Source organism: Paroedura picta, chromosome 8, assembly GCF_049243985.1.
Source record: "Paroedura picta isolate Pp20150507F chromosome 8, Ppicta_v3.0, whole genome shotgun sequence".
NCBI classification, from domain to species: domain Eukaryota; kingdom Metazoa; phylum Chordata; class Lepidosauria; order Squamata; family Gekkonidae; genus Paroedura; species Paroedura picta.
In genome coordinates, this window is record NC_135376.1 from 88733834 (window position 1) to 88761605 (window position 27772).

The 27772-nt window shown below is 43.5% G+C and overlaps 1 protein-coding gene across 1 annotated transcript; it reads left to right on the plus strand.

Annotated features, from left to right (window-relative positions):
* DNA2 (DNA replication helicase/nuclease 2) lies at positions 1–27495 on the plus strand. Its single transcript, XM_077350762.1, has 21 exons — positions 1–175; positions 2824–2997; positions 3655–3838; positions 5974–6116; positions 6547–6678; positions 10982–11189; positions 12994–13111; positions 13961–14126; positions 14419–14610; positions 16191–16421; positions 16960–17076; positions 17178–17287; positions 18540–18649; positions 19480–19704; positions 20522–20715; positions 20839–20928; positions 21017–21209; positions 21987–22076; positions 22435–22617; positions 24496–24642; positions 26092–27495. Exons 1-21 carry the CDS (start codon positions 87–89, stop codon positions 26146–26148), a joined length of 3153 nt encoding a protein of 1050 aa, XP_077206877.1. The 5' UTR covers positions 1–86; the 3' UTR covers positions 26149–27495.
* Positions 27496–27772: the final 277 nt, after the last annotated feature.

The following is a 27772-nucleotide window of genomic DNA, read 5'->3' on the forward strand; positions in this document are numbered from 1 at the left end:
CTGCGCCTTCCCCCCGTGGGCGGGGCTTAGTGATGGGGTCTGCCGCCGAGGGTCGGCGGCGATGAGGCGCGGCCGTCGCGCTCGGCATGGCTGGGTCCCCGGAGATGGAGGACGCGGCGACGCTGGAAGAGCTGATGGGAAGGGACTTCTTCGAGGACGCGGCGCCCCCGGAGCGGTGCGTGCTTAGGGCGCAGGCGCCGAGGCGCGCGGTTTGAACGGCTCTCCTGGCCCGCTCGCCTTCTGGTCCGCCCTCCCCCTCCTGATTGTGTCTGGCGGTCGGGGGGGGGGGGGGAGGCAGGGTTTCATTCACGGGGCTTTTTCTTCTCTGGCTGAGAGAGGTGGGGAGCTTGTCCGGAAAAAGCGAGGTTGCCAACCTCAAGGTGGGGACGGGAGATCCTCTAGAACAGGGATTGTCGAACTGCGGCCCTCCAGATGTCCATGGACTACATTTCCCATGAGCCCCCTGCCAGCATTTGCTGGCAGGGGCTCATGGGAATTGTAGTCCATGGACACCTGGAGGGCCGCAGTTTGATTGCCCCTGCTCTAGAACAACTTTTCTCCACTTTTTTTTTAACCTTTGAGAAATCCCTGAAACTCTTCAGCTTCGAGAAGCCCCAGAAGTGGCGTGGACTTGCCCACCCAGGGCCCCTCCCCTTCCCACCCCCTACAGACCCATCACTGGCCGGGTTGGGGTCAACATGACCATATAAGGGTCTTATCACCCGATAAACATTTAAAAAACCTTAACAATTAAAAATGAATCAACTCCCGCCTATTCAGGAAACCCTTACAGAGCCATCAAGAAACCCTGGTTTAAACTCCGCCAGTGCAGGGGATCTCACCACTGAACAACTATTTACAGCAAAACAACTTCCCCTGATATTTTATTTATTTATTTATATTTTAACTTATATACCTCCGCTTTCAAAGACTTGCAGCGGTTTACAATAAAAGAAAACAGCCCTTAAAATCCCCACACATAAAAAATGGCAATTTATTAAAATTCAATCAATCAAACTTTATTACAGTCATTCAACCAAGTTATATGAAGTAATTACATAAGAGACCAAAAGAATATGATCATTTAATATAATACAATTTAAAACATAAAATAGAACTTAAAACTTTTTATGGTGACGGCACAAAACTTAGCTGAGTTGTCACTTTGGGGGACTCATCACTTAGCAGCCTCTTTGCTCAATCTACATCATGATGTTCTGGCAACTTTTTAAGGAGTGGTTCAATCAAGTTGCTAAGAATGTCTACATAAGCTGGGCAGTGGAACAATATATGCTCTCTTGTATCAATTTTGCCACTCCCACAAAAACATTGTCTCAGTGTAAGGGGAATGTTCTTATAGTGACCCTCTACAAGAGCTGAAGGCAAAATGGAGCATCTTGCAAGGGTAAATGCCCTTCTTTGCTTACTTATTACCAGCTGAGACAGATAAGGGGCAGGGGCCAGAAAATTCATTAAAATTAACCCCCTCCCCATCTCCTCCCCTGTCCAGCTTCCAGTCCGGAGCTCTTTCATTAGGAGTGAAGGTCATATCTCCCTGGTGCTATTCTATGATAAAAACAACTTTATTTTTATAGCCCGCCCTTCCCGATTGGCTCAGGGCAAGTAACAACAGGATTCATACAGTTTAACATACACATAGTTTAAAGCAATTACTGTGGGTTTCATCCTCTGCTGGCAACAAGATCCATTCCCTGCCTGCCCTCCCTAAGACTCCTAGATCCTTTTCTCACATACTACTGCCAAGATAAGCATCCTCAATTGGTGTACATGGTTTTTCCTACCTAAATACAGAACTTTACATTTGTCCCTGTTGAATTTGATTTTATTCAGTTTAGCCCACTTCTCAAGCAGAGTTATAGGGGAAATGTGCCATTTATACTTTGAAAATTTCATAATGAAAAGGCTAGGTACTATTTATTGAAAGCTGAAAACTAGTTAATTATGGCAGTGGATTATTAGGATGCCCGAAAGAGGTCTGTCTGGCCTCAACAAGTCCAGCGTCTTTTCTGCCATGGCCCCAGCCTCGTGGAAAGAGCTACCTATTGAGACTCGGACCCTGACAGAACTACCTAAGTTCCACAGGACCTGCAAAGCGACTCTTCTGCCAGGTGTTTGGTTGAGTCCAAAACAAGGTACTAGTCATCAGTACAATCAATAAAATCTTTGAGCCCCCCCCTCCAGGTTATTCCTTCTGCTAAACTGGATATAAAGATGCAGTGTAGAAAGTGGCAGAGTGATTGATAATTTGATAAGAAGCAGAACATCATATGGTTTTATTATGGTTTTAATTGTGATTTCATGGTGTTATGTGTGGAAATGTTATGATCAGCCTCCTTACGGTGAAGGGCGGTCCAGGGGACTAATAAGTAGTAATAATAAGAATGCTACAGTGACCTAGCAATTCCTGTCATCCCCCCCCCCCCCAATTTATTTAAGCACAGAAAAGCCCTCTGGTATGTATGTTGAGACAAGGAAAAGGGTGTCCATCCTAGGGTCCTGCAAAAAAAAAAAAAAAGAGTACCCTTCTGAAATGTACCAGTGTGCATTGATATATTTATTTAGATTATTTATATCCCTCCTTTCTCACTGTCACTTGATGACTGAGAAATAAAAGGGTAAAAACTGAATATTTGAGCAAGGTTTGTATGTCTGATAAGATACGCGTGTGCCTGCACTCAAAACCTTGAATAAATCTTTGTTGGTCTTAAAGGTGTTACTGGACTCTATTTTTGTTGTACTGACATCTGTGGGTAAAGTTCCTCCGTGGTCTCTGTATGTATTATGATGTAACTCTGATTTTAGGTTTCCCAGGAAAATAGTCGGCTTCTCTGACACAGTACTCTGCAAGGGCTTGAACAACCGGTACTGTGTTTTGCAAGTACAGGGAAATGGGGAACTTGAGAAACTGCTGAGAGTCACGGCTTCCAGTTCGTTAGAAGATTTGGAGACAGAGCTATGCATCCTAAGAGATGACTGGTAACTACTACATAAATGTATACATTTCTTTGCTGGAAGCTGGTTGTTAGGTTAAAAATGCTGAAAAGCTAGCTTGCAGAACCAGTGCTCCAAAAATATTACAACTTTCTAGATTTCCCCAAGACGTTTTAAGGAAGCAGGGGATCTTTGGAGTGAAAGCTGTTAAGTGAAAATAGTTTAATAAGTAAACTGTTAAAGAGTGCAGAAGAAGACAACCGATTCCATGCCAGCCATTGTGTCACTCCACCGTTGTAAATTAATGCTTAATAAAATAAAGGCATAAACTTAGCAGTGGTGTTTGGCATATGTAGACTGAAACTTTTTATGACAGTCAACAAGCTCTATGATGCAAAGTTTGGGCCACTGCTTATTTCAAGACCAACAGACCCAATTTTAAACACAGTTGATCTCCATAGAATTTCCAGTTTTCTCCTTTTTTCTTGGGCTTCCTATAGATGTATTCATTAAGGGGGAGAGAGAATGGGTTTTAGTGGTCCTTGGAAAACTTACTATAGCATTCCTTAGAAGATCAGCCCACCTGTCTTTCCTTACCTATAAGTTGTGATTGACTGTATGAAAGTTTGTACTGACAGTTTGATTATGTTACTATGAGTCTTAGTGTCTGCTCTATACTTTTATATGCGTGTGTATGTTTAGGACATCTGTTCCAGTACAGCCGGGAGACGTCGTTCACCTAGAAGGAGAATGCAACTCTGGGATCTGGATAATAGACGCCAACATGGGATACTTAATTCTCTATCCAGACATTCTGCTCTCTGGCACTACTGTATCAAACAGCATTCGGTGTATGAGGAAAGCTATACTGAGTGAAAAGTTCAGGGTAAGTCAGGACATTGTGTAGAACAGTTGAAAACTGTATAGCTTTAGGTGTCTAGAATATCAGAAAGTGTTATTAGCACTATTACTTAAAGAAATTGCATCACTTCTATCTTCAGTGCCATATTTACTCAAAACGAATGCAATCCTGCATGTAAGATGACCTCCTCTATGTTTTATTTTTTTTTAATGGACATAACTGTAACTTATATGCAAAGTAGCTTCAAAGCCCGTTCCTAAGAATGGGCTTTGAAAGGGCCCCTGGCCAGGCAGCTTAAGGTGGCTTTGGGCTGCAGCTCGCAGCCAGATCAAGTGAGGCAGGTGGGGGCTGGGCACCTCGTTAGCAGGGCCAGGACAGAGCTCCTTAGCAGGCAGTCAGCAGGCCGGGAGGCCCTCGTCAGCAGACCCAGCCTAGCACGCCAAGAGGCTCTCGTTAGCAGACACTCCACCATGACCCTTTGCCCAGGGCCCTCTCACCTTACCTGCTGCTGGCTCCAGGCACTGAGGCATCTAAGAGCAAAGAGGCTAGAGTCCAGGGATGGAGAGTGGGAGCTGCAGAGGCAGGGCCCATTAGGGCAAAGCTGGCTGCACCCTGATTGGCCCTATTCTAACTTGGACAGCCGGACACGTCCCACCCCCTAGGCTGCTTCATAAATATATAGAGGAACAATGGATAAGGATGTATGATGAACTCCTTTCCCTCTTTTTTGATAGTATACGTGGAAAAAAATCCTAGTCTTGCACTTGAGTAAATACTGTAGGCTGTAATCCTATTAGCAGAGCTTGTCTTTGTATTACTGTGCCTAATTTTTAAGAAGCATCATTCATAATGGAAACGGTTGCAGAGAATCCTACAGGTCTTGCCTCTAGCATTATGAACAATAAGCAGATTGGACAAAAACTGCTTTGTTGCCTCTGTCTGGAAAGTTAACTGAAAGGCTTGGTTTGCCTGTAATAACTGAACAATAATTAGCCATAGATCCCAGAGGTTCCGCCATGCACATTCTCTGTCGCTGCTGTGTATTTGGCTTCCTTCCCTCATCCTCCCCAGCGAATTAGTTTGCTGTTTCACGTGTTCTGTCATTTTCACAGTTTGTCTGTAGTAGTAAACTCTGGTTTGGTGAGAAAGAACAAGGTGCAAGGTAAGGGAGGAAGGATTTCCTGACAGATTAGCAGGTTACATAAGTGATCGTTGCCTGTGTTGGCTTTGTATTTCCTTTTGTGTGCTAGTCTTGACTTGCAAAGCCTTAAATGGCTTAGGACATACAAACCATATCCTGTTTACAGTACTTAGTCAAGACCTCTTAATAGTGCCCCTTGGATGACCACTAAAAAGACTCACAAAAGCATTCTCAGTAGCTGCTTCCTTTATCTGGATTATGTTTATTTATTATATTTCTATCTCACCGCTCCCACGGAGGCTCGTGACTGCTAACAATAAGCATAAAACCCCCAATAAAACCCAATTTAAAACAATCTAAAAACCCAGCCAATCAACCATAGACCATCCAATACTCTGCGGCAAAACAACCCAGGTCTATCCGCTAATAGACCCCAGGGTTGGACAGCGGGGCTGATCTTTCTTCTTTAATCCACCCATAGTAGGGCTCAATGCGGGGGGGGGGGGCAGAGAAGAGCTCTGTCTTGCAGGCCCTGCGGAATGCAGGAATCTGAAGCCAGTGTCCTGGAGTTAGTAAATTTTTTTAGTGTAGCTATGCATTTAGTTGATAAGTTGGCGGTCATTTGTGTAAACAATTCTGATTATGTTAAAAGGTGGGGGGATGACAAAATATGCCTATCTATATTTTGGAGAACTTACACTCTGTACAATGCCTCTTATTTGTTTTGCAGTTTAAGATAGCCGGTTTAATCTTTTTCCCATCCTTAGCTTTTAGGGATACTTTTTAAATGGAGAGTATCCATTCCTGAATATCTGTGTAGTGCTATGGCAGCTGAAGACCTCAACCTTTTATATTTAATTGGCCTTTCTTCCTGTTTATGGTTTGATTTTTACTGCAGAGGATTAATTTGCAAATTAATCTAGAAATGAGATTGAGGCATTTTTGTAGTAATGTAGCTGTGCTGTGTACGCATTTAAAGAATATATTATATATGTAACTGATTGTGACTGTTTTGCAGAGGTGTGAGTCTCCATCACGTCAAATGCTAATAGGTACAATCCTACATGAAATTTTCCAGAAAGCAGGAACAAATTTCACCCAAGAGAAGCTGCAGGAAATTGCCACATTAGTTGTTCATGGACCAAAATATCTAAAGGAGATGTGAGTATTTCAGCAGGTTAAAAGAAGAGGGACACTCTAGTTCTTCCAGTTCATATATGTGAACATGGGGTTGATGGGTGGGGAGGGTTCTCATGTGGACAAAAATGTATTGTATTAATTTGCCACAATTGATTCAGAATACATTAGTGCATATCCATATTTTCAGTAGAGTGTTTTGCTTTTCTGCCTTTCATAATTGTGCTACATTATAGTAGTAAAGAATAATTACATATGGTAATTGTCAAATCTTGAAATATCTACAAATGCCTAGACATCTGGGAAACTACATTCTTTTCCATTGAAGAACAAGAGTATAGAAACATGTTTCATAATGATTTCTCCTGTTGTCTGTTTTCTCCCTTTCCCTGACTGATTCAGAGTATGCAAATGTTTTTATATCATTTAACATCGCCTTCTTTCTCTGGCTTAGGTACCTGTTAAATCTGAAACAAAGTGATATCATCCAAGAGATAGAAGAATACTTTCCATCGTTTATTAAATGGGCAGACAAGTTCATGTACAAACATCACCAACCCAGCCAACGTAACATACAGCTAAATTGGTAAGCATGGGTTAAGAAAAAGGGGTAAAGTTTGAACTTGTCAGTCATGCAGACTGTTTACGCACTGGGAACTTCACTGCCCCAGCTCCAGTGCAGGAGCACAAATCAGGGACGGATGAGGCACACTGGGCCTAATGCTCCCTTGTGTGGGTGCAGGAAGAGGTGTGGCAACCTGCCATGGTTAAAACTCCAGCCTGCAGCCCAGCATGAAACCTCCAGTGCGTAAACGGTCATAGAGAGTACTTCTTAATTGCTTCAGAATTATAAAATTGTAGGACAAGGTTGGGTTTCAGATTCCTGTCATGCCCTGGATTTGTGGAGGGGTTAAAAACACATAACAGAGAATATAATTACCAGAAATAGAATGGGATCACTTTTGAAAAGGAAACAAATGTAAAAATACAGCTATTGAGAACACATACCAGAGAAGTATTCAAATGTTCTCAATAGTTGAATTTTTACATTTGTTTCCTTTTCAAAAGTGATCCCATTCTATTTCTGGTAATTATATTCAACTACCATATCTTAACATGAATATTATGAAAACATTTTAACACTTTGTAATAAACTTGACTTAAACTACTTCCCCCAAAATGTGTGTGTGTGTGTGTGTGTGTGTGTGTGTCTCTCTAACAGAACATCTGTAAATGTGTCCACAGTCTCAGGTTTCTCTCGTCTGTGAAAGAAAAACTCCCGCTTTTCTGTCACAAATCAGATGGTGTTAATCACAGACTTTATATTTTAAAACTTTAGTTGCCTCTGTAGCATATTCTGAAACCCTTAACTCTACAGAAGTCTTCCGGTTAATGTGCTCTGACCTTCAAGAACAAAATTACTTCATTCACCTGGGGAGGGGGAAATAATTATTTATTTTATTTAAAACATTTATATGCTGCCTGTCCAACCAAATATGGTCCACAAGGCAGTGACTATTGGGGCATTAAAACAGCATTTAAAATGGATGAATAAATACTTAAGAATACAATGAAAACATACATATACAAAACCAGGGAACCGTGCCAGTTAAGAGTTTACTGGAGTATGCCAAACCGAACAAAAAGACTTTACTGTCTGATGGAAGACAATGTCAGAAGGGGGCAGATGAATCTCCCTGGAGAGGGCATTCCAAAATTTCAGTGCCACTACCAAAGAAGCCCTTTCTTGTGTTGCCACACATCTAGCATTCTACAGGGCTTTAAAGAACAATACCAGCACCTTAAATTGAGCTCAGAAGCAAATTGGGTGTCAGTGTAGAACAGTGTAAAGCAGAAATCCCTGAAGCATTCTTCAGACTTTGAGTAACCCCTGAAGTCACACGATCATACAGAGCATGGTTGGGAGGCATAGCTGTATACATGTCCACCCGGGGACCCTTCCCGCCCCCTCCAGGCCCATCATTCGCCCGGGGGGGGATCAACATGATTATATATGGTCCTATCACTCGATAAATGTTTTAAAAATATATTAAAATGATAAAATGTTTAAAATATATTAAAAAATTAACTCCCACCCATTTGGGAAACCCTTCCAAGACCATCAAGAGAGAGCCTGGATTAGGACTAACAAGCAGAAATGGCATCCTGATAACACAAAGGTGCTACTAGTGCAGGTCTTCTCAAGCAGGGTTTCGTGAAAGCCTGTGGTTTCTTCATGGCCCAGGGAGGATTTCCCAAATGGGTGGGAGTTAATCCATTTTGAATATCTAGTTTTAAATTGTTAAACATTTATCAGGTGATATAATCTTATATGGTTGTCAGCACCTCCCCCTCCCCCCATAAAATGGCTAATGATGGGCCTGGGGGGGGGTGGGACAGGGAGAGTCCCTAGGTGGACGTGCACACAGCTCTGCTTCCCAACCATATTTTGCACAACCATGCCACATGTGGGATTTCTCAAAACTTGAAGAATGTTTTGGGGGTTTCTCAATGGTAAAAATGTTGAGAAATGTTGCTGTCCTAATACTTCCCAAAATTGCCTCCACTCACAAATAACACAATTGGCTTCCCATAATTTTTTCCAAGTTATAGTGTCTGGGGCAGTGTAATGTGATAGCCTATCTGATACCCTTTCAGGCTTGTATTTCTGTGTTCCTTAAGTAGAACTAATTTAGGTATCTTAGTATTTATTTGATTGTTTGTTTGTTAATTAATTATATATCTTTAGCCTGCCGCACTCCGTGGACTTGAGGCGGGTTCCAAATTGTAAAAACCCATTAAAACCCCATGAAACGCCCACATACAACATAAACATAACCCCGGATTGGTGATATAATAACATAATGCCCCCACCCACCCAGCAGCCCTCCCATCTCAGGGGGGTTGCACGAGGTTAAAGCATCTTAATCTTAATCCTGGCCTCAACCAAGAAGAGCTCCGTTTTACAGGCCCTGCAGAACTGTGATAGCTCCGTCATTTTGCTCCATCATCAAGTAATGATTTACTTACTCAAGTTTCTGACAAAGGACCCAGCTTGGTTTGGAGCAAATAAATAACCCTTTCATGATATTAATGGTAACTGCAGTAGATAATTTGGAGGAAAGTCTGAGAAATTCCTGGAGATCTCGGGCTGGAGCCCTCGTATCCTGTGAGTCAGACATCATTTACAGTTCCAAGGTTCAGCCATAGGTTAGGCAACACTCACACCTTCAGGCTCAAAGGGAGAGCCAAGACCAAGGTTACAAAGGCACAGAGATAAAGTTCAGAGACAGAGAAGCCAGTCCAGAGCACTAGCAGACAAGTTATTTCCACATAGCCACTCCCTTCTCTGTCTCTATAAACCACCATGCCGCCAAACACCTGTAATGCCAGTGTGGTATAGTGATAAGGAGTGGCACACTCTAATCTGGAGAACAGGGTTTGATTCCCCACTCTTCCTCCACGTGCAGCCAGCTGGATGACCTTCAGCTAGCCACAGTTCTCTCAGAGCTCTCAGCCCCACCTACCTCACAGGTTGTCTGTTGTGGGGAGAGGAAGGGGAAGCAATTGTGAGCTTTAAGACTCCTTCATGAAAAGTGGGGTACAAAACCCTCAGCTGTTCTTCTCTTTTACTGCATCATGCACATGCCAGCTGCCTCAGTCCTGCTCATTGTTGATGCTGGGCTGATTTATTATTATTATTATTATTATTATTATTATTATTATTATTATTATTATTATTATTATTATTATTAGATTTATAGCCCGCCACTCCCTTGCGGCTCGTGGCGGGTAACAATATCGCAATTCCCCATTAAACCCCCATAAAACAATAATAACATTGCCAATATTGCCGGCATGATGCTGGGCTGCTGCATCTAGCTTGCAGGTGTCTCTTCATCATCCTCCATTGGCAGTCCCAAGGCTCCGGCGATGGGGGGTATGTGCAAAATGTCTGGCATCTGGCTCTCTGTTGCCAGCCCAGAACAGGAAGGTTGAGGGGCCTGCATGCTGAGCATCTATGTCTGCCTTCTTCTCCTGCAGTACCTCTGCTGCTGGCTGTGGGGTGGGGTCAGGTCTGCTTTTTGCCTCTTTCTCAAAGGAGTCCTTCCCGTCTCTGCCCTGTTGGACTTGGCTGGTCCACAACACTGGGAAAGGCAGGGCTTGGTGACAGGAGGGACCTCAGTGAGATATAATGGCATATAGTCATAGCATCATAGAATTGGAAGGGATCTCCAAGGTCATCTAGTCCAATCCCCTGCAGAATGCAGGAAATTCACAACTACCTGTCCACCCACGGTAACCCCAATAGCATGCCCAGATGATGTCCTCCTCAAACCAGAATCCCTGGTCAGTCTGGCCTGGAACAAATTCATCTCCTGATCCCAAAGTGGCAATCGGCATTTCCCTGGACATGCAAGAAAGAGGTGCCCAGGGAAATGCCTAAGTTCACAGAATCAGCATTTCTGTCAGATGGCTGTCTAGCCTCCGCTTAAAATCTTCCAAAGGAAAGCCCACTGCCTCCTGAGGTAGCCTGGTCCACTAATGAATTGCTCTAATTGTCAGGAACGTCTTCTGTATGTTTAGCTAAACATTCTTTTTAATTCATTACAATTCATCGGTTCTGGTCCGACCCTCTGCTTCCATTTTCTCCAGGGGAACTGCTCTTTGTTATCTGGAGATAAATTGTTATTTCAGGAAATCTCCAGGCCTTGCCTGGAGGTTGGCAACTTCTTGGGGGAGAGAATGGCAAGCTGTTTGAAGGGGGCTTGGCTATCACACTTTTTCCTCTGGGCTGACAGACTTGAGAGCATTGGAGGAAAGAAACCCTTTGTTTTCTATGATCACCTTAATTCCAGGTACCGCAATATTAATTTGTTTGCTGATAGGCCAAGAGAAGACAGTGTTTGCAGTGTCAGAGTTGCAGAAATCCTGGATGTCGAAGAGAACATTTGGTGTCCCAGGTTTGGTTTAAAAGGCAAGATAGATGTTACAGCTGGCGTAACTGTTCATCGCAAGTCCAGAGCTGAATCCAAGGTCATGCCACTGGAGCTTAAAAGTGGCAAGGAATCAAACTCCATCGAGCACCGCAGTCAGGTACCAACAGGAATAATCAATGTCTAGATCAGGCTTTCTCATCTGGGGTTTTGTGAAGCCCTGGGGTTTCTTGGTGACCTTTGAAGGGTTTCCTGAATAGGTGGGAATTAAATTTGTTAAACATTTATCAGGTGATATGGCCATATGGTCATGCCGACCCCCCCTCCCCCACAGCCAATGATGGGCCTGGAGGGGCCCAGGTGGGTGAGTACACAGCTCTGCTTCCCAACCACATTCTGCTTTATTGCACCACCTCTGGGATTTCTCAAAGCCTGAAGAATGTTTCAGAGGTTTCTCAATGGTAAAAAAGGTGAGAAAGGTGGGTCTCGACGCAAACATATCCTGTTGCATTAATGCAGCAGTGGTCCATGTAATGGTCACCTCCAGTCTAGATTTCTGTAACTCTCTCTTCCCAAGGCCACCCTTGCCCTGATATGGGAATTGCAGCTGAAACAAAAACGCAGCAGCATGGGGACCCTATGGGGGGCTTATATTCAACCTGCCATCCAACACCTGCATTGGTTGTCGGTGGAGTTCCAAATCAGGTTCAAGGTTCTGGTATTGACCTTTAAGGTCCTATGTGGTCTGGGCCCTGTGTATCTAAAGGACCATCTTTCCCAATATGTCCCCCAGTGGACACTACACTCTGCAAACACCAATTTGCTGAGGGTCTCCAGCCTGGTAGAATGAGTTGCCTGTTGAGATCCAGGCCCTGGTGGAACTGTCCAAGTTCCACAGGCTCTGCAGGATGGCACTCTTCCACCAGGTCTGTGGCTGAGCCCAGGGCAGTTCTCAAAGTTTTAGGGGCTTCCTTCCACTTCATTCTTGGCTCCCCACATTTTGATGTTATTGCCAGTCTGGAGTACCTGGGAGAGGGCATAAAGGAGGTGGGGGCCAGGGTTTAAATGGTATTTTACTGTAATTTTATTAACTAGAACTTTGTACTGAATTTTTTACTGTTGTGAATAGCCCCGAGCCCATATGGAAAGGGGCAGTATAGAAATTGATGATGATGATGATGTGGATTTTGGTTCATTAAACTGAGAATTGACACTGGGTGGCTGACATGAGGGATTCTGGACTCAAATTTCTTACTGGTTAGGGAGTCTTCAGATTCAAGGTGGTTGAAGAAGAAGAGTTGTTTTTTCTATCTCGCTTTTCACTACACGAAGCAGCTTACAATCACCTTCCCTTCCTCGCCTCACAACAGACACCTTGTGAGGTAGGTGGGGTGGAGAGAGCTCTGACAGAACTGTGACTGACCCAAAGTCACCCAAATGGCTGCATGTCGAGAAGGAGTGAGGAATCAAACCTGGCTCTCTTAACCACTGGCACTCTTTAAGCTGGTTAAGCTGGTTAAGCTGGCACTCTTAACCACTATACCAATGGTTCCCAAGCTTGGCTTCCCTTGGCTTCTAGGCCACATTCCTAGTGCCCTCCCCCCACACACACACAATCATGAACACAAGCCTCTTTCTTGGTGTTAGGTCTACTGCAAATTCAGTTTACAAATAAAACAGATTAGAGGCTGCTGCTCTTAACCACCACAGCACACTAACTCTTTTGTTATGTATTACTATGCCCATTCAGAGGAAGGCCCTTGTGTGATACAGCATGCCTTGATCGTGTGGGGTTCATTTCAATAGCTCTGCATTGGTCTTCATCATTCAGTCTTTGTATGCTTATATTGCTTTACGCTTTGTCCACTGAAACAAGATGATGTCACTTGATTCTGTTGGCTGCTATGCTTAAGCTTCCATCAAATACCTTCCGATTGTTTAAAAAATCCTCTTTGTTTCCCCAGGTAGTTTTGTATTCACTTTTGTGCCAGGCAAGGAGAGCAGATCCTGAAGCGGGCCTCCTCCTTTATCTTAAAACCGGTAATATGTTTCCTGTACCTGGGAATCGTATGGATAGAAGAGGTAATTCTGTGTCAGTAAAAATAATCCTTGCTTATTTGAAAGTTTTTTGAAAAATGTAATAAAGAAAGGTGAATCTCTTCACTAGTTGCTGTGGTTCTTTAGGAGCACTAGAGAATGTTGCTAAGCAAGATAAGTTAGACTGAAATAAATACTTCTTTGTGTATTTGGGAAAATTCTAAATACTCATGTAACTTCAGTGAAGAGGCAGCGTTGGGGGCGTGTTGAAAAGTTTGCCAAATACCTTGATTTTGCCACAGGTAGAGTATATGATGCTATTAGGTAAGGAAGTTTGGGGAGGGAAAGTGGCATCTTGTAAAATCTGAGAAGCTAAGCGGGGTTAGCACTTGAAAGGGAGACCACCAAGGAAGACTTTACAAAGGAACACAGTGGCAAACCAGCTTGGTGCACTAGTTAAGAGCAGCAGCTTTTAATCTGGAGAGCTGAGTTTGATTCCCTGCTCCTCCACATGCAGCCAGCTGGGTTACCTTAAGCAGTCACAGTCCTGTTAGAGCTGTTCGCATAGAGCAGTTCTGTCAGAACTCTCTCAGCCCCACCTAGCTCGCAGGGTGCCTGTTGGGAGAGGAACGGAAGGCAGTTGTAAGCCACTATTTGTCCCCTTCAAGTAGTGAAAGGGGGGTATTAAAACCAACTCCTCTTCCTTTGCCTTGAAAGCCTCTTGCTGGGGTTGCTGTAAGTTGTTTTTGATTTGATGGCATTTACATACATAAGGGAGTGTGAATTTGGTTGGATCAGCTTGTGCTAGACAAGTTAAATACCAGCATTTCAGTGTACTTTTCTTTGAGTTGGGAATTTAAACATGTCCTTTTTTTAAATTTTCCTTCTCTGCAGAACTAATTAAACTCAGGAACCAGTTAGCCTTCTATATGCTTCACAGCACCTGTAAACCGGACATGGGAGAACGTAAGACACAGCCTGCCCCTTTGCCTCCGTTGATTAATGACAGCCAAGCATGTAGTTATTGTTCTCAGAGACAGAACTGTGCACTCTATAGCAGGTAAATCCCTTTTGAAAAACCTTTGGATTAGAAATGGCTCTTTCCTAGCTTGTCCCAGTTGCAGACAGTTGGCTCCATGGTTTATTCTATACCCCAATTTTTGTATAGAAGTAAACGTACCAAATTGCGTTATTCTTTGCAAATAAGTAATTTCTTCTGTACACGTCCGAGACCATGTATGCAATTCCTGTATGCTTTCGACAAAAAAGGCCTTTCCCATGAGGCAACATATTACGAGGACTGAAACTCTATAGGTGCCTTTTCAGGTAGATTCATGCTGGATTTTTTTCAGAGCCGTAGAGCAGCAGTTAAGTGACTTGATTCCCCTCGATACGATGGCTGCTATTGAGAAGGAGACCCAGCATCTGAAGCCTGTGCACTTGGACTACTTCCGCCTCTGGTACTTAATGCTAACCTTGGAGAGCCAGTGCAAAGATGAAAAAAAGGGACGTCGAAACATATGGATGATGACTGCTGCCGAAAGGTTTGCCAAAGCATTATTGACCTTGCTTTTGTAGTGTCACGTAGAAACTTTGCTTCTGATACCCGAGTCCTTCCATCTTTTCTAAGCCTTCCTCACCATATAGATCATGATGGGTAGCCGCGTTAGTCTGTCTGCAGCAGTAGAAAAGAGCAAGAATCCAGTGGCACCTTAGACCAGCCTTTCCAGTACCAGGAAGTGATGTCAGCTGGCCACACCTCCCTACCTCAGGTGGCAACCGTTTAAATGAACAGGACCCTTTCTCTTCCCATCCTCTCCAGGCCCATTACTGGCCACTTTCCGAGGGTCAACCTGACCAAATAAGGGTAGAATTTTTTAAAATCAAAAAACATTTTTCTTTCACAGAGTGGGAGAGTTCTCCTCTGCCACCATTTTGAAAAAACCCATGCTGCAGAACCACTGAGAGGCCTTCATGGTATTGTTGTACCTTGGTACTGTGCTTGGGAAAAATTTCCTTAGACCAGTGGTTCTCAACCTGGGGGTTGGGACCCCTTTGGGGGTCGAACGACCCTTTCACAGGTGTCATGGCAGGGCAAGCAGATTGGCCAGGGGAGCACCATCCACACAACAGCCTTGCAGGGTAGATCGAGATAGAGCGTTCATCTGTCTGCATCAGCGGAAAAGAGCGAGATCGGCATCGTGGGACAAGAGGCTGAGCTGAACTGAGAAACCCCAGGGAAAAAAACAATTTATATACAATCATGAACGATGGATCTTCATGCCATTGGTCAGTTTTGGTTTAATTTTTGTGAAAGAATACTTGCACAATTTTATGATTTACAGTTGAGGGTCACCACAACATGAGGAATTGTGTTAAAGGGTTGCAGCATTAGGAAGATTGAGAACCACTGCCTTAGACAAACAAAATTTGTGGCAGGGTATAAGCTTTTGTGAGTTGCTCCTCATTTCTTCACAAATCTGAAGAAGCGAGCCGTGCATGACTCATGAAAGTTCACATCCTCCCACAACTTTTGTGAGTCTTAAGGTGCTACCGGATTCTTGCTCTTTTTCACTTCTTCACCAGGGGCAAAGGTTAGCATTATGCATATGAAACATAGTTTTCTAAATGGGCAAGCCATATGGGCATATGACAGGCATTCCCCTCCAGCTTCACGGAGACTGAGGGCACTCTCGGATTTTGAAAAGTGGTAGTGGGCACCATCACAAAATGCTGGGAGGTCCCAAGCCAAGCCCCATCCTATGACTGAGGTGGCTTTCTCCAAAATAGTTAGAATCACAGAGTTGGAAGAGATCTCCAGGGTCATCTAGTCCAACCCTCTGCAGAGCGCAGGAAACTCACAACTTGTCCCTGCAACACAAAGTTGATGCCTTCTGAAGCAGCTTCTGTTCCACTAAGGCAGAGGAAAGGCAGTTGTGGCTCTTTGATTTGGCAAAGAGGGAAGCAGTGGGGTGCCCATCCCTGCTATGGTGCCCACCCCTGCAACGCTGGTGGTCACCATCACAAGAGGTAACCACCACGTACTACAAGTTGCTCAAGCCAATTCTGTTCTAAATTCTTTGTAGAGAGTTGCTCAAACCAATTCTGTTGTAAATGTTTGTAGAGAGAAAAACGGTGAGTGCATTGGAAATATGAGCCGAATGGAAGGAGTCCAGGAGGTATCCGATGGACAGTACCTACATTGGTTCCATCGTCAAAACAGTCCCATGCCCAGGACCACCCTGATGGTTGGAGACAGGATTGTTGTGAGTGGCGAAGACAGCACTTTACTTGGCCTGTCTACTGGCTACATTCAAGAGGTCACTAAAACCAAAATCTCCTGTTTATTGGACAGGTAATACAATTTCTTTTTAAACGTATTCAACACCGGACTTAACAGGGCAATTGATGTAATAAAAATTCTCTGTAGGGTTGATCTTCGCAGACAAGAAAAAACTCATAAACTAATCCTTCCCTATTTGAATACCTGTGCGAATATTAATCATTTTAATTCTGTTCCTTCACACTTTTCAGTGCAGCAGAATTGAAAAGCAGATTCCTGCTGTAAGGAGTTTATAGGCTAAATTGAGAACTGGTGTGTGTGGCAAGGGGGAAGCTGAATTGTAAGAATGAAGTACAGTGGGAGAGTTATGTGTTTTGGTAACATCCTAAGTTTATAGTGATACCGTCACGGTATAGAGGCTTTTTTCTTGCCTGCCTTGCTGAGTCACAGCTTTTGTTGGCTTCCACTAAAGTGGGAAAAGACTATACGTCTTTAGACCTTATTACTTTTCTACAAATTTCAGCAATCCTACTCCATTTCAGCAATTTTGTCTCAGCTGATATGGATACTGGAATCTAATTGGCTGTTTCCTCTGTTTAATCTATTCCAGAAACTTGTCAAATCTTGCCAAGGACGTTATATTTAGGCTAGACCATGAAGAAGGGGCTTTCGGCATCGATGCCCCCTTAGCAAACCTTTCTAAATTGATGGAAAATTCTCCTGTCAGGTTTGTTGCGTTGATATTTCCATATTTTGTTTTGCACTTAGGTGCCCGTTTTTAAATTTGATTTCATTCCGTCCTCTCTGTCAACCCCCTCCACTCTTTAGTGAAAAGCTTCGCAATTTGATAATAGAATTTCACCAACCCCGATTCATCCAGCACTTAAGCGCCGTCCTTCCTGTGGAAGCAAAGGAAACAGTTGCAAACATTCTAAAAGGTAAAACATTTGGAAAAAGTTTCCTGTTATAGCTTTGAGTATGATGGTCCATTTAGGAAATTGTACTTCCATTTCCAAAGAAAGCCACATCAATCAGGAAATATTTTGCTGCTGTTCAAAGTTTCAGGTGCAAAATCTTGTGACTTGAAATAGGTTTCCTGTTCCTTATGGCTTCAGTAGCAGGCCTGCTGAAACTTAAGATATTCACATTGACTGGGTCTGTTTTTCAAGTTAAATCAGTGCTTTGCTAGGAAGGATGGGAAGTGTTGTTAATGGGGGAAGGGTCATAGCTCAGGATTAAAACCATTAAAATTCCCAATTAAAACCCCATTAAAACAAAGTCACAATGATGGCAATTAAGAAAAAACTATTCCCATACAGGCATACTGGATGAGCAGAAGAGAACAGAAGGGAGCGGATGGATAATTGGGCATAGGATGGAACATTCTGGGGAACCAGGCCAGTCTAATACTGGTTCTAAAACTGTAGGGTTATTGGGTTAGTTGACAATCTGAAGCTTCCAGGTGGATCCAGCATCTTTTAATTTAATCTAAAAGCCAACAAATGCATGTTTGAGAGCCCTACCTGGCTACTCATAGTCACAAAGCTTTCCCTTCATTGGTGGCTTTCAGCTTTCGAGATGGCCTTTGCGGTAGTAAACCTAGCATTCAGATATGAAAGAGGTTTGAAGATAAGCTGACAAAAATAAACCATGTGTTTACCAGCCAGCCTCCTTGTGCATACCTACTCTGTACATTTGTGGTACATTGACTGCCAAAAAAGACAATGGAGGAAGGGCTGTTCCTCTGTTGCTTTTCTGCAACATCCAATTTGGAGAGCCAGTTTGGTGTAGTGGTAAGGAGTGCAGAATTCTAATCTGGCATGCCGGGTTCAATTCTGCACTCCCCCACATGCAGCTAGCTGAGTGACCTTGGGCTCGCCACGGCACTGATAAAGCTGTTCTGATCGAGCAGTAATCTCATGGCTCTCTCAGCCTCATCCACCTCACAGGGTGTCTGTTGTGGGGAGAGGAAAGGGAAGGTAAATGTAAGCCGCTTTGAGCCTCCTTCGGGTAGAGAAAAGTGGCATATAAGAACCAACTCTTCTTCTTATTCGATAGCAGGAGGCTTGTTGTCGTTATACATAGGTGCAAAGCTAACTAGGGCTTTGTCTTTAAAATGTTTTGATGTTATGGGATAGAATTTTAGTTACATACAGCATTGGTGAAGCTTCTTTGCTTTGTAAATCAAAGGTCTGAACAAACCTCAGAAGCAAGCGATGAAACAAGTGCTGCTTTCGAAGGATTACACGCTCATCGTTGGGATGCCTGGAACTGGGAAGACCACTACAATATGTGCTCTGGTAAGACCATAATGAACAGTGTCTAGGAGTTAAACAGCTTGCGTTTTTTTTTGTGGGTGGGATACTGTCCTTAGAGAGGCAGTGGTAATGTCTGCTTAGCAGTGTGGCTGATTTCGATACATGGCATAGCATGTAATTGGAACAGATTCCGAACCCTTGAAGAGAACTAAATTAAAAAAACTAATTTAAGCAGGTTTAATGCCAGTTAAGGTTTGAAAAAGAGCCTCTTGTGGCGCAGAGTGGTAAGGCAGCTGTCTGAAAGCTTTGCCCATGAGGCTGGGAGTTCAATCCCAGCAGCCGGCTTAAGGTTGACTCAGCCTTCCATCCTTCCGAGGTCGGTAAAATGAGTACCCAGCTTGCTGGGGGGTAAACGGTAATGACTGGGGAAGGCACTGGCAAACCACCCCGTATTGAGTCTGCCATGAAAACGCTAGAGGGCGTCACCCCAAGGGTCAGACATGACTCGGTGCTTGCACAGGGGATACCTTTACCTTTACCTTTACCTAAGGTTTGAAAGTACGGTTTCTAATAAATGAGTACCAAGTTGAACTTGGAGGGTTTTTCTGTAGGTTCTTCTTTAATCCTGCTTTTTTCAGCCCAGATAACGTTAAGTATATCAATGGTAGCTTTTTGACATAGGGCTTGCAGACAAACATGTTTGAAAGCCATGAACTGTAGCTAAATGCCATAATCGACACCAGGAGACATTCACCTACATGGCAGGGTTCTGGGAGAAGCATCTTGCAAGGAAAAATGCAGATGAACTATCCATTGCAGTCTTCAAACTTTATTGGTCCCGGTTTTTCCTTCTCTCCTTTCCTGCGTTTTAGGTTCGCATTCTTTACGCTTGTGGTTTCAGCGTTCTGTTGACCAGCTTCACTCACACTGCAGTTGATAATATCCTCCTGAAGCTCGCAAAGTTCAAAGTCGGCTTTTTGCGGCTGGGGAGAGCTCAGAAGGTTCATCCAGACATACGGAAGTTCACGGAAGAAGAAATCTGCGCATCTAGGTCTATTAAAACCGTAGCCCACTTAGAGAAGTTGTATGAGAGTCAGGTAAGAAGCACAATGGTCAGTGTTGGAGAACTAGTTTTAAAAGTATGCCGAAGAGAGGGCTGCTTGGGAGGCTACAAAATCTACGCAGTCTCCCCAGCCCCCAAGAAGTCTGATTGGCCTCAGTCAGAGTCAGGCCTTTTTCAGCCCTGCCACCAGCCTGAAGGAAAGCTCAGTTCAAGGCCATGCAGAACTTTAAACAATTCTGGAGGGCCTGCAAGGCAGAGCTGTTCCACTGGGCATATGGTTGAGGCTTTCAAATACCATCAATAAGGTGGCCTCCCTATGCAAACGACAAACATCTATACGTCACTCAGCAATCAATAACAAAGCACTGAAGCAGATATGTCCTCTGTCAAGGCAAGCTTGCTGTCACTCTATTCTGTGGCAATCAATTAAGTACAGGAATGAAACACTTTCTTTTAGAACAGCTTGACTAAGCATCCAGGAAGTTTGGGAATGCTCTTGCTAGTGGTCATTGCTCAGAGAGAATTAAGAGCTTGTGTCGATTTAATTACCATTTTTTGTTTCTTGTGTTAATCTCTCCATAAGCCATTTTTAAAATTAAAAAAAAACAAAAACAGGAAAGCACTTGACCTCCCTCTCCCTCCCACTGGAGAGAAGGCAGTGAGACTTTTTGTTTTTATGCAGATCTGATTGTTTTAAATGTTCAATATGTTTTAATCATTGTTTTATCCTGTGAAATGTTGCGAGCCCTATTGAGCCCTCAAGGAAGGGCATCATATAAATTCAATAATAATAAGCTAATCCAGAGAATAGAACTCGATCAGTCACTGCTTCTCATCTTTATTTCTTCCAGCCAGTAGTCGCAACAACATGCATGGGAATAAACCATCCGATATTTGCTCGTAAGCAATTTGACTTTTGCATTGTGGATGAGGCTTCGCAGATCAGCCAGCCCGTCTGCTTAGGGCCTCTCTTCTATTCACTACGATTCGTGTTGGTGGGAGACCATCAGCAGCTACCTCCGCTCGTGCAGAATGCAGAAGCAAGGTAAGCTGAGCTGCTGCCAGCAGCAGAGAATCTGGCTCACTGCCAGCAGGAACCCATCTCTCAAGCAGTATTAACAAAGCCCTTTGCAAGCTGGTGAACCTGACAGGCTCCTTTTTGCCCCAGGGATCTTGGCATGAGCGAAAGCTTATTTAAGAGACTGGAGCAGAACAAGAATGCTGTCGTGCAGCTGAATGTGCAGTACCGAATGAACAGGTATACAGAACCTCACCACTCAATGGCTGGTCGTTGCAGGCGACAGAACGTTCGGCTCTGAACCTGTTTTGCTTTTACAACTCCCTAGTAAAATTATGTCGCTGAGCAACAAGTTGACGTACGATGGCAAACTGGAATGTGGCTCCGAGAGGGTGTCCGAAGCTGTAGCCGATTTACCAAATTTAAAAGAGTTGAAACTGGAGCAGGAGTATTCCTCGGAGACGTGGCTCAAGGAAACACTGGATCCCAACAACCCCGTTTGTTTTCTTAACACGGAGAAGGTAGCCATCGCTTGCGCTCCCTTTCACTTCTCCCTTCCAAAGCAGTTCTATGTTTGAATTCCATTTTACTCTGTCTGCTGGAACACGGAAAGCAAAATGCTTTTGAATTGTCATATTTCAACATGAATACTACGAGTCTGCTTATGTTAAAGGAGACTAGACAAAGTCTATAGCATGTAGTGGATAGAGTGGTGGATGACCTGGGTTTGAATCCCCACTGCTACCATGGAAGCTCACTGGGTGACCTTGGGCCCATCACAAACCCTCAGCTTGGCCTACACCACAGGTTGGTTGTTATTATAAGACAAAGGAGGGGAGAACGATGTTCTTGTTGGCAGAGTTTAAATATGCCAAAGTGCAAAGCACCAGGCAGCTTAAAACAATCTGTTTTATTTAGGAGAGAAACAAATCTTGTATAGAAAGAGGAGAGAGAGAGACCAAACTGTCTAACTGTTCTGTTGTCTTCGTTCTGTCTGTTGTGGAAGCAAGCAGGGGGAAGCGTGCAGAAAGTCTCCAAATGAGCCAATCAGGACACTGGAGGAGATGATTTGAAAAATACCAGGAAATTCCTATTCTAACTATGCTGAATGCACATCTCCTCCAGTGCCTCTTGCGTATTCCAGTTCTAAGCCACTTTGAGTCCTAACTTTGAGGAGAAAAGTGGGATATAAATAAATAATGCAAACACAGGCAGCTTTCCTATCATAAGCAAGTAAAATGAATGTTTTTCCCCCCTAATTCAGTGTTTGGCCTTTCTTTATATGTCTTTAAATTTAGGTTTCAGCACCAGAGCATTCAGAAAAAGGTGGCATAAGTAATATGATGGAGGCCAGATTAGTTCTCTTTCTGACATCTATATTTCTCAAGGTATCTATCTGTCTTGCATTTACTTTTTGGAGGGGAAGATATTTTTTAATGAAATAAAAATCTGAACACTAAACCTTGCTTAATAAATTGAGATGGTGTTTGTTTGTTTGTTGGTTGGTTAGTTGGTTAGTTAGCTGGTTGGTTAGCTGGTTGGTTAGCTGGTTGGTTAGCTGGTTGGTTAGTTGGTTGGTTGGTTGGTTAGTTAGTTAGTTAGTTAGTTAGTTAGTTAGTTAGTTAGTTAGTTAGTTAGTTAGTTAGTTAGTTAGTTAGTTAGTTCTTTGTGGGTGGTCAGAAGGCTGTTCTAGAGTGATTTTTGTTCCTTGATACCGTAATGTGAATCCTGTGTGTTATCTCTTAGGCGGGCTGCAAGCCATCAGATATCGGGGTCATATCTCCATACAGACTTCAGCTAAAGATAATCACAGACCTGATGACAAGTTCGTACATCAATAAGGTTGAAGTAAACACAGTGGACAAGTACCAAGGGAGAGACAAGAGTATCATCATCGTGTCTTTTGTGAGGAATCATAGTGATGGCAATGTAAGTCAGCCACGTTTGGGAACAGTCGGGCCATTCCTGGGATTTTTAGTAGTTCAGACTTAATTCAACTTAAAATCGTCAATGGCAGTTGTGTGTGTGTGTAAAGTGCCATCAAGTCGCAGCCGACTCACGGTGTCCCCAGGAAGGGGCTTTCCGGGCAAGTAAAAAGCAGAGGTGGTTTGCCATTGCCTTTCGCTGCCAAGTCTTCCTTGGCCTCCCTTCCAAGGACTGTACATGCTTAGCTTCCAAGATCTGATGCGACTGGGCGACATTACACCACCCTCCCTCCCAACATAGAGTATAAAAGGTTAAAGGTAAAGGTATCACCTGTGCAAGCACCCTTGGGGTGACGTCCTCCAGCATTTTCTTGCCAGACTCAGTACAGGGTGATTTGCCATTCCCTTCCCTAGTCATCACTGTTTTACGGATGGAAGGCTGAGTCAACCTTGAGCCGGTTGCTGGGATTGAACTCCCAGCCTCATGGTCAGAGCTTCAGACAGCATGTCAGCTGCTTTACCACCCTGCGGCACAAGAGGCCTATAATAGCAAAGAAAAGTAAATACATTTTTGCAATGGTAAGATAAAGAATCTCAGTAACTGTACAAATGGCAGCCCCCCTTGGGTTTGTAGGTACACAGCCCTTCTCTTCACAATGCTACAGATGCTATGATAACATTGGTTCATACTTTCCCATATTTTATTTTATTTATTATATTTATAGACCGTCTTCCCGGTGGCTCTGGGAGGTTTACATGAAACGTAGAAAACAATACAATAAACAATCCATAACATAGATAACCATAGCATAGTAACATGTAGATAACCACAACATAGTATTAACTGATAATATGGTGTTGTTGCAAAAAAAAAAAAAGATATGATCAGATCAACATTTGTTTTAAATGAACACTAGATCCAACATAGGTTGTATTAAATGTATTTGCAGATCTGACCCTGGTATTTTCTTGTGCTGATAAGACTGCTGTATTGCATCTTATATACTCACATCTTGTTGCTTTATTAGCTGTCTTAAGTTGAAGGTGACGAGGTGGGGGATACATATTTTAAATAAAGACATTTCTTGTAAAAGCAAGGATCAAAATAAATTCAGTCACTCTAAAGGAACTTGTGATGTGTTCTTTGGAAAGCCCTTGCAGCTTACCTGGCAAACCAGTTCTGAAACGGCAGATAGCAGTCTTACCTCTTCTTTCTTCAGAATAAATCCCATACTGACACCTCAGGACATACGCGGCCTTTGGGTGTACCCACAGTAACTGCTGAGACCTGGCTTTGTTTTTCCTCCAGATGACACATGGTCAAGGATATTTTATATTCCTTTTTTAAGCAAATATTTAAGCAAATAAGAAAGGAGCAACTTGCTACTCCGATCTGAGTCCCTGTTGCTCGAAACATAAAACTCAAATTGTAAACTAGATGCAGAACTTTAAAATCGGTGAACTGTGGAGGGGCTGTGACTCAGTGGCAGAGCCTCTGCTTTGCTTGCAGAAGGTCCCAGGCTCCTTCCCCAGTATCTCCATTTAAAATAACCAGTTGGCAGCTGATGTGGAAGAGGCCCTAGAGATCTGGCCTTCTGGGTAGACCAGGGGTAGTTAAACTGCAGCCCTCCAGATGTCCATGGACTACAATTCCCAGGAGCCCCTGCCAGCGTTCGCTGGCAGGGGCTCCTGGGAATTGTAGTCCATGGACATCTGGAGGGTTGCAGTTTTGACTACCCCTGGGGGTAGACAATACCCAGCCTTCGGGGAGGGCAGTATATAAATGTGAAAAATAAAATAAATCCTGACCTTGGTGGACCAAGAATCCGATCTAGTGCCAGGCAACTTCAAGCATTCATGAGTCTGTGCTTTCATTTGACAGGTTGGAGAACTTCTGAAGGACTGGAGGCGTCTGAACGTGGCCATTACAAGAGCGAAACACAAATTAATCATGCTGGGTTGTGTGCCGTCCTTAAGCCACTACCCGCCACTGAAGAAGTTACTCCACCATTTGAAGAGTGAAGCGATGATATCCTTTATGGGTGTGCGTCTCTTTTTATCTGCATGCGATTGTATAATGATTTAATCGCAAAGATTGCTTGGACACATTACAAATGACAAATTGTACATTTTTCAAGCATGTCCAATTATTTTTAAAAACTGGTTCTTACTCAGATACGAGGGTTATAGTGCAGTGAGTGCTGGCCTAGGAAGAATACGCCAACTTCCTTATGTCTGATGCACGACGGAAATGGCAAGAATGTGGCATTTGTTGGTTAGTTCTGTCCAATTCTTGCACTGTCCATACGCTTATTTATTTATTTTATTTATCCTGTTTATACACTGCCCTCTTCTGAGGCTCAGGGCGGCTTACGTGGAACAGAAGAAAAAACAGTACAAATAACATAAGTTGAACAATAGTGATACTGTCATAACAGGAGAACAATAACATAATGGAACAAACATGGTGAGAACGACCATTTTAACTGTAACATATTGACTGTAACGTACTAACACAGGGGTAGTCAAACTGCGGCCCTCCAGATGTCCATGGACTACAATTCCCATGAGAACCTGCCAGCGAATGCTGCATTCGCTGCATTCGCTGGCAGGAGCTCATGGGAATTGTAGTCCATGGACATCTGGAGGGCCGCAGTTTGACTACCCCTCATAATGATGTGAATGTCCCCTGAGGTGTTTAAACTTTTGCTGCACCTCAGATTTCTTACTAGAATGTTGTGTTTCCTTCTGGAGTATAAAACAACTGAAAATGGAAGTGTTTAAAATTCTGTGGGGAACTGAACAGTCAAGTTTGAAGAAGGTGCTGACCATTTTTTTCCTGACCTATTGTTGAACCTCCAGGTTCTGTCCGGAGTGTGATGATGCCAAAATTTAAAAAGTTAACCTTATTTATTTCATTGATGCTCTCCCTTTCTCCTCAATGGGAGTGCAAGGCAGCTAACTTTGTTCTCTTCTTTTCCATGTCATCTTCACAATAACTCTGTGAGGCAGATTAGACTAAGAATGGCCCAAGCTCACCCTGCAGGTCTCCATGGCAGAGGGCAGCCTTAAATCTCGCAGACCCTAACCTGACTAAGCCAGGCCATCTCAGCAGGGGTTTTGTGAAACCCTGGAAGGGTTTCCTGAATGGGTGGGAGTTAATTAATTTTATATATATTTAAAATTTGTTAAACATTTATCAGGTGATACGATCATATATGGGCTTGACCTTTTTTCCACCATCCTGACATGGTCAAAGATGGACCTGGAGTGTGTGGGAAGGGATGGGGCTCTGGGTAGGCCTGTCCACAGCTATGCTTCCCAACCATATTCTGCATGATTGCTCAACTTCTGAAGAATGTTCCAGTGGTTTCTCACTGTTAAAAAAGAAGGGCTGCTCTAAGCACTGCACCATACTGACTTTGTGTGTTCTCTCGTCTCATGTGTTGCAAAAATTGTTTTCCTCAACCCCTTTCACATTTTGACTCTTCCATTAGGAGCCCACGAATATGCCTTTGGTTGTAACCTCCTGTGACCCGAGTTGTAGGACATCAAGCGGAAATTTTTTCCCCTGTGCTGCTGACATTTTCAATGACACTGGAAACTTGAAAGCCATATTGTCAACTGCATTTCAAATTCATGTAGGTTTTATCCACATGGAAACACACATTTCATGGTACAAAAGTTCTGAGTTTTTAACACTTTGATTCAACACTTTGTCGGCACAAGGCCATATATAACGTTGAAGATTTAAGGAGCTGCTTTTATCCCCTTGGAAGAATAGCGTCTGTGCCGTGAATTAACCAAAGCTCAGCCTTCTGATTTCTCACATGATAAACAGGGGAGCAAGGAATGGCTTGAATGCAGGCTTAATTCTCCCACTAACATTGTTGGACATTGATTTGTCTTCAGTTTGGATGATTGTATTTTCTAGATGTGAAAAATCTCATCCTGGATGTGAATCCCAAGTTGTCACTTACCTCCCTTCCTTTTGTCAAGTGCTGACAGATTTAGAATTGGAGGGTTGGATATGAAGATCTGCTAATGCCAGGATCACAGATCTGATCTTTGCTTCCCTTTGTCGCTCCAGCAGCAGTTTTAAACCCTGGGAAACTTGATTCCTGGGGATGCATGGAGCAATTGCCAGACAGTAACGAAGAAGCGAAATGGGCAAATCTCCTGCCCCTTTTCTGTTAATGGAGGGAGGCTGAGCTTGCCCACCTCCTTGCAGAAGCCCACCCACCCGCAGGGCTGCTATCCTACATGACTCCGAGAACCACAGGGTCAGAAAGGGATACTGAAGGGAAGAGGAAAGGGGAAAGTACCTTCTGCTGACTGATCGGAGAATCCAACCCATTAATCTTACAACTTTCTGAACAGGGTTGTTTAGTGTGTCAATGAAGTATGAGGACTTTGCAGATTTTTTTTTCTTGATTCAGAGCTTGTGGGGGAGGAACTCTCCTAACGTGGTGCAACTTCCCTTGAATCAGCATTGAATCAGCATCGCAACCTGCTCTTTCCTCTTTGACAGACTAGGGACTAAATTTTAGTAAAAGATCTTCTGGACTTTTTAAAATGTTTGAAACACGAAGCTTGCTATAATTGCTGGGGAAGACAGAACCACAAATCCCAAAGTGCCTAGTGCCTTCTTGCTCTTAAAGCAGAACACAGATCCATGTCACTGTTTCAGGAATACCTCTCAAGTAGGTTCTCTGGACAACTACCTCATAACCTGCAACTTTGAACTCGGAGGTGTATTGGTGCTGTTCCTGATTCCATTTAACTGGTACAGTTCTTTACTGGATATGTGTAATTTTTTTAACCATTCTGTCAGGCTCTCGTTATCTTTTGTATTGCAATAAACTTTTGATATTAACTTGCATTTCTAATACAAATAGCTTCACTGTGTTTTAATTTCATGTGTTTAAAGCTAAACTAACTTTGCCAAGTTTACACTTTATCCCAGGGAACCCCTCTGGTTTCTGGGAACATCATATATGGATGTGACAGCCATCGTATATGCAGTTGAGGCTGCAGCCATGGACCCTTTGTCATCTGCTCCAGTTCAGAGTCATGTGAGCCTGCTTCTGCTTCCCCATCCAAGATTGATCCAGGAAGGGAGTCCTAGGTTTCTCCCAGTGGGTTAGAGCACTAGTTCC

Bases quoted from the DNA above. Each gene is read 5' to 3' on its own strand.
- DNA2 (XM_077350762.1), top strand. From the start codon at position 87: ATGGCTGGGTCCCCGGAGATGGAGGACGCGGCGACGCTGGAAGAGCTG. The intron at 176-2,823 runs GTGCGTGCTTAG...CTCTGATTTTAG, and splicing joins GACGCGGCGCCCCCGGAGCG to GTTTCCCAGGAAAATAGTCG. The intron at 6,679-10,981 runs GTAAGCATGGGT...GTTTGCTGATAG, and splicing joins CGTAACATACAGCTAAATTG to GCCAAGAGAAGACAGTGTTT.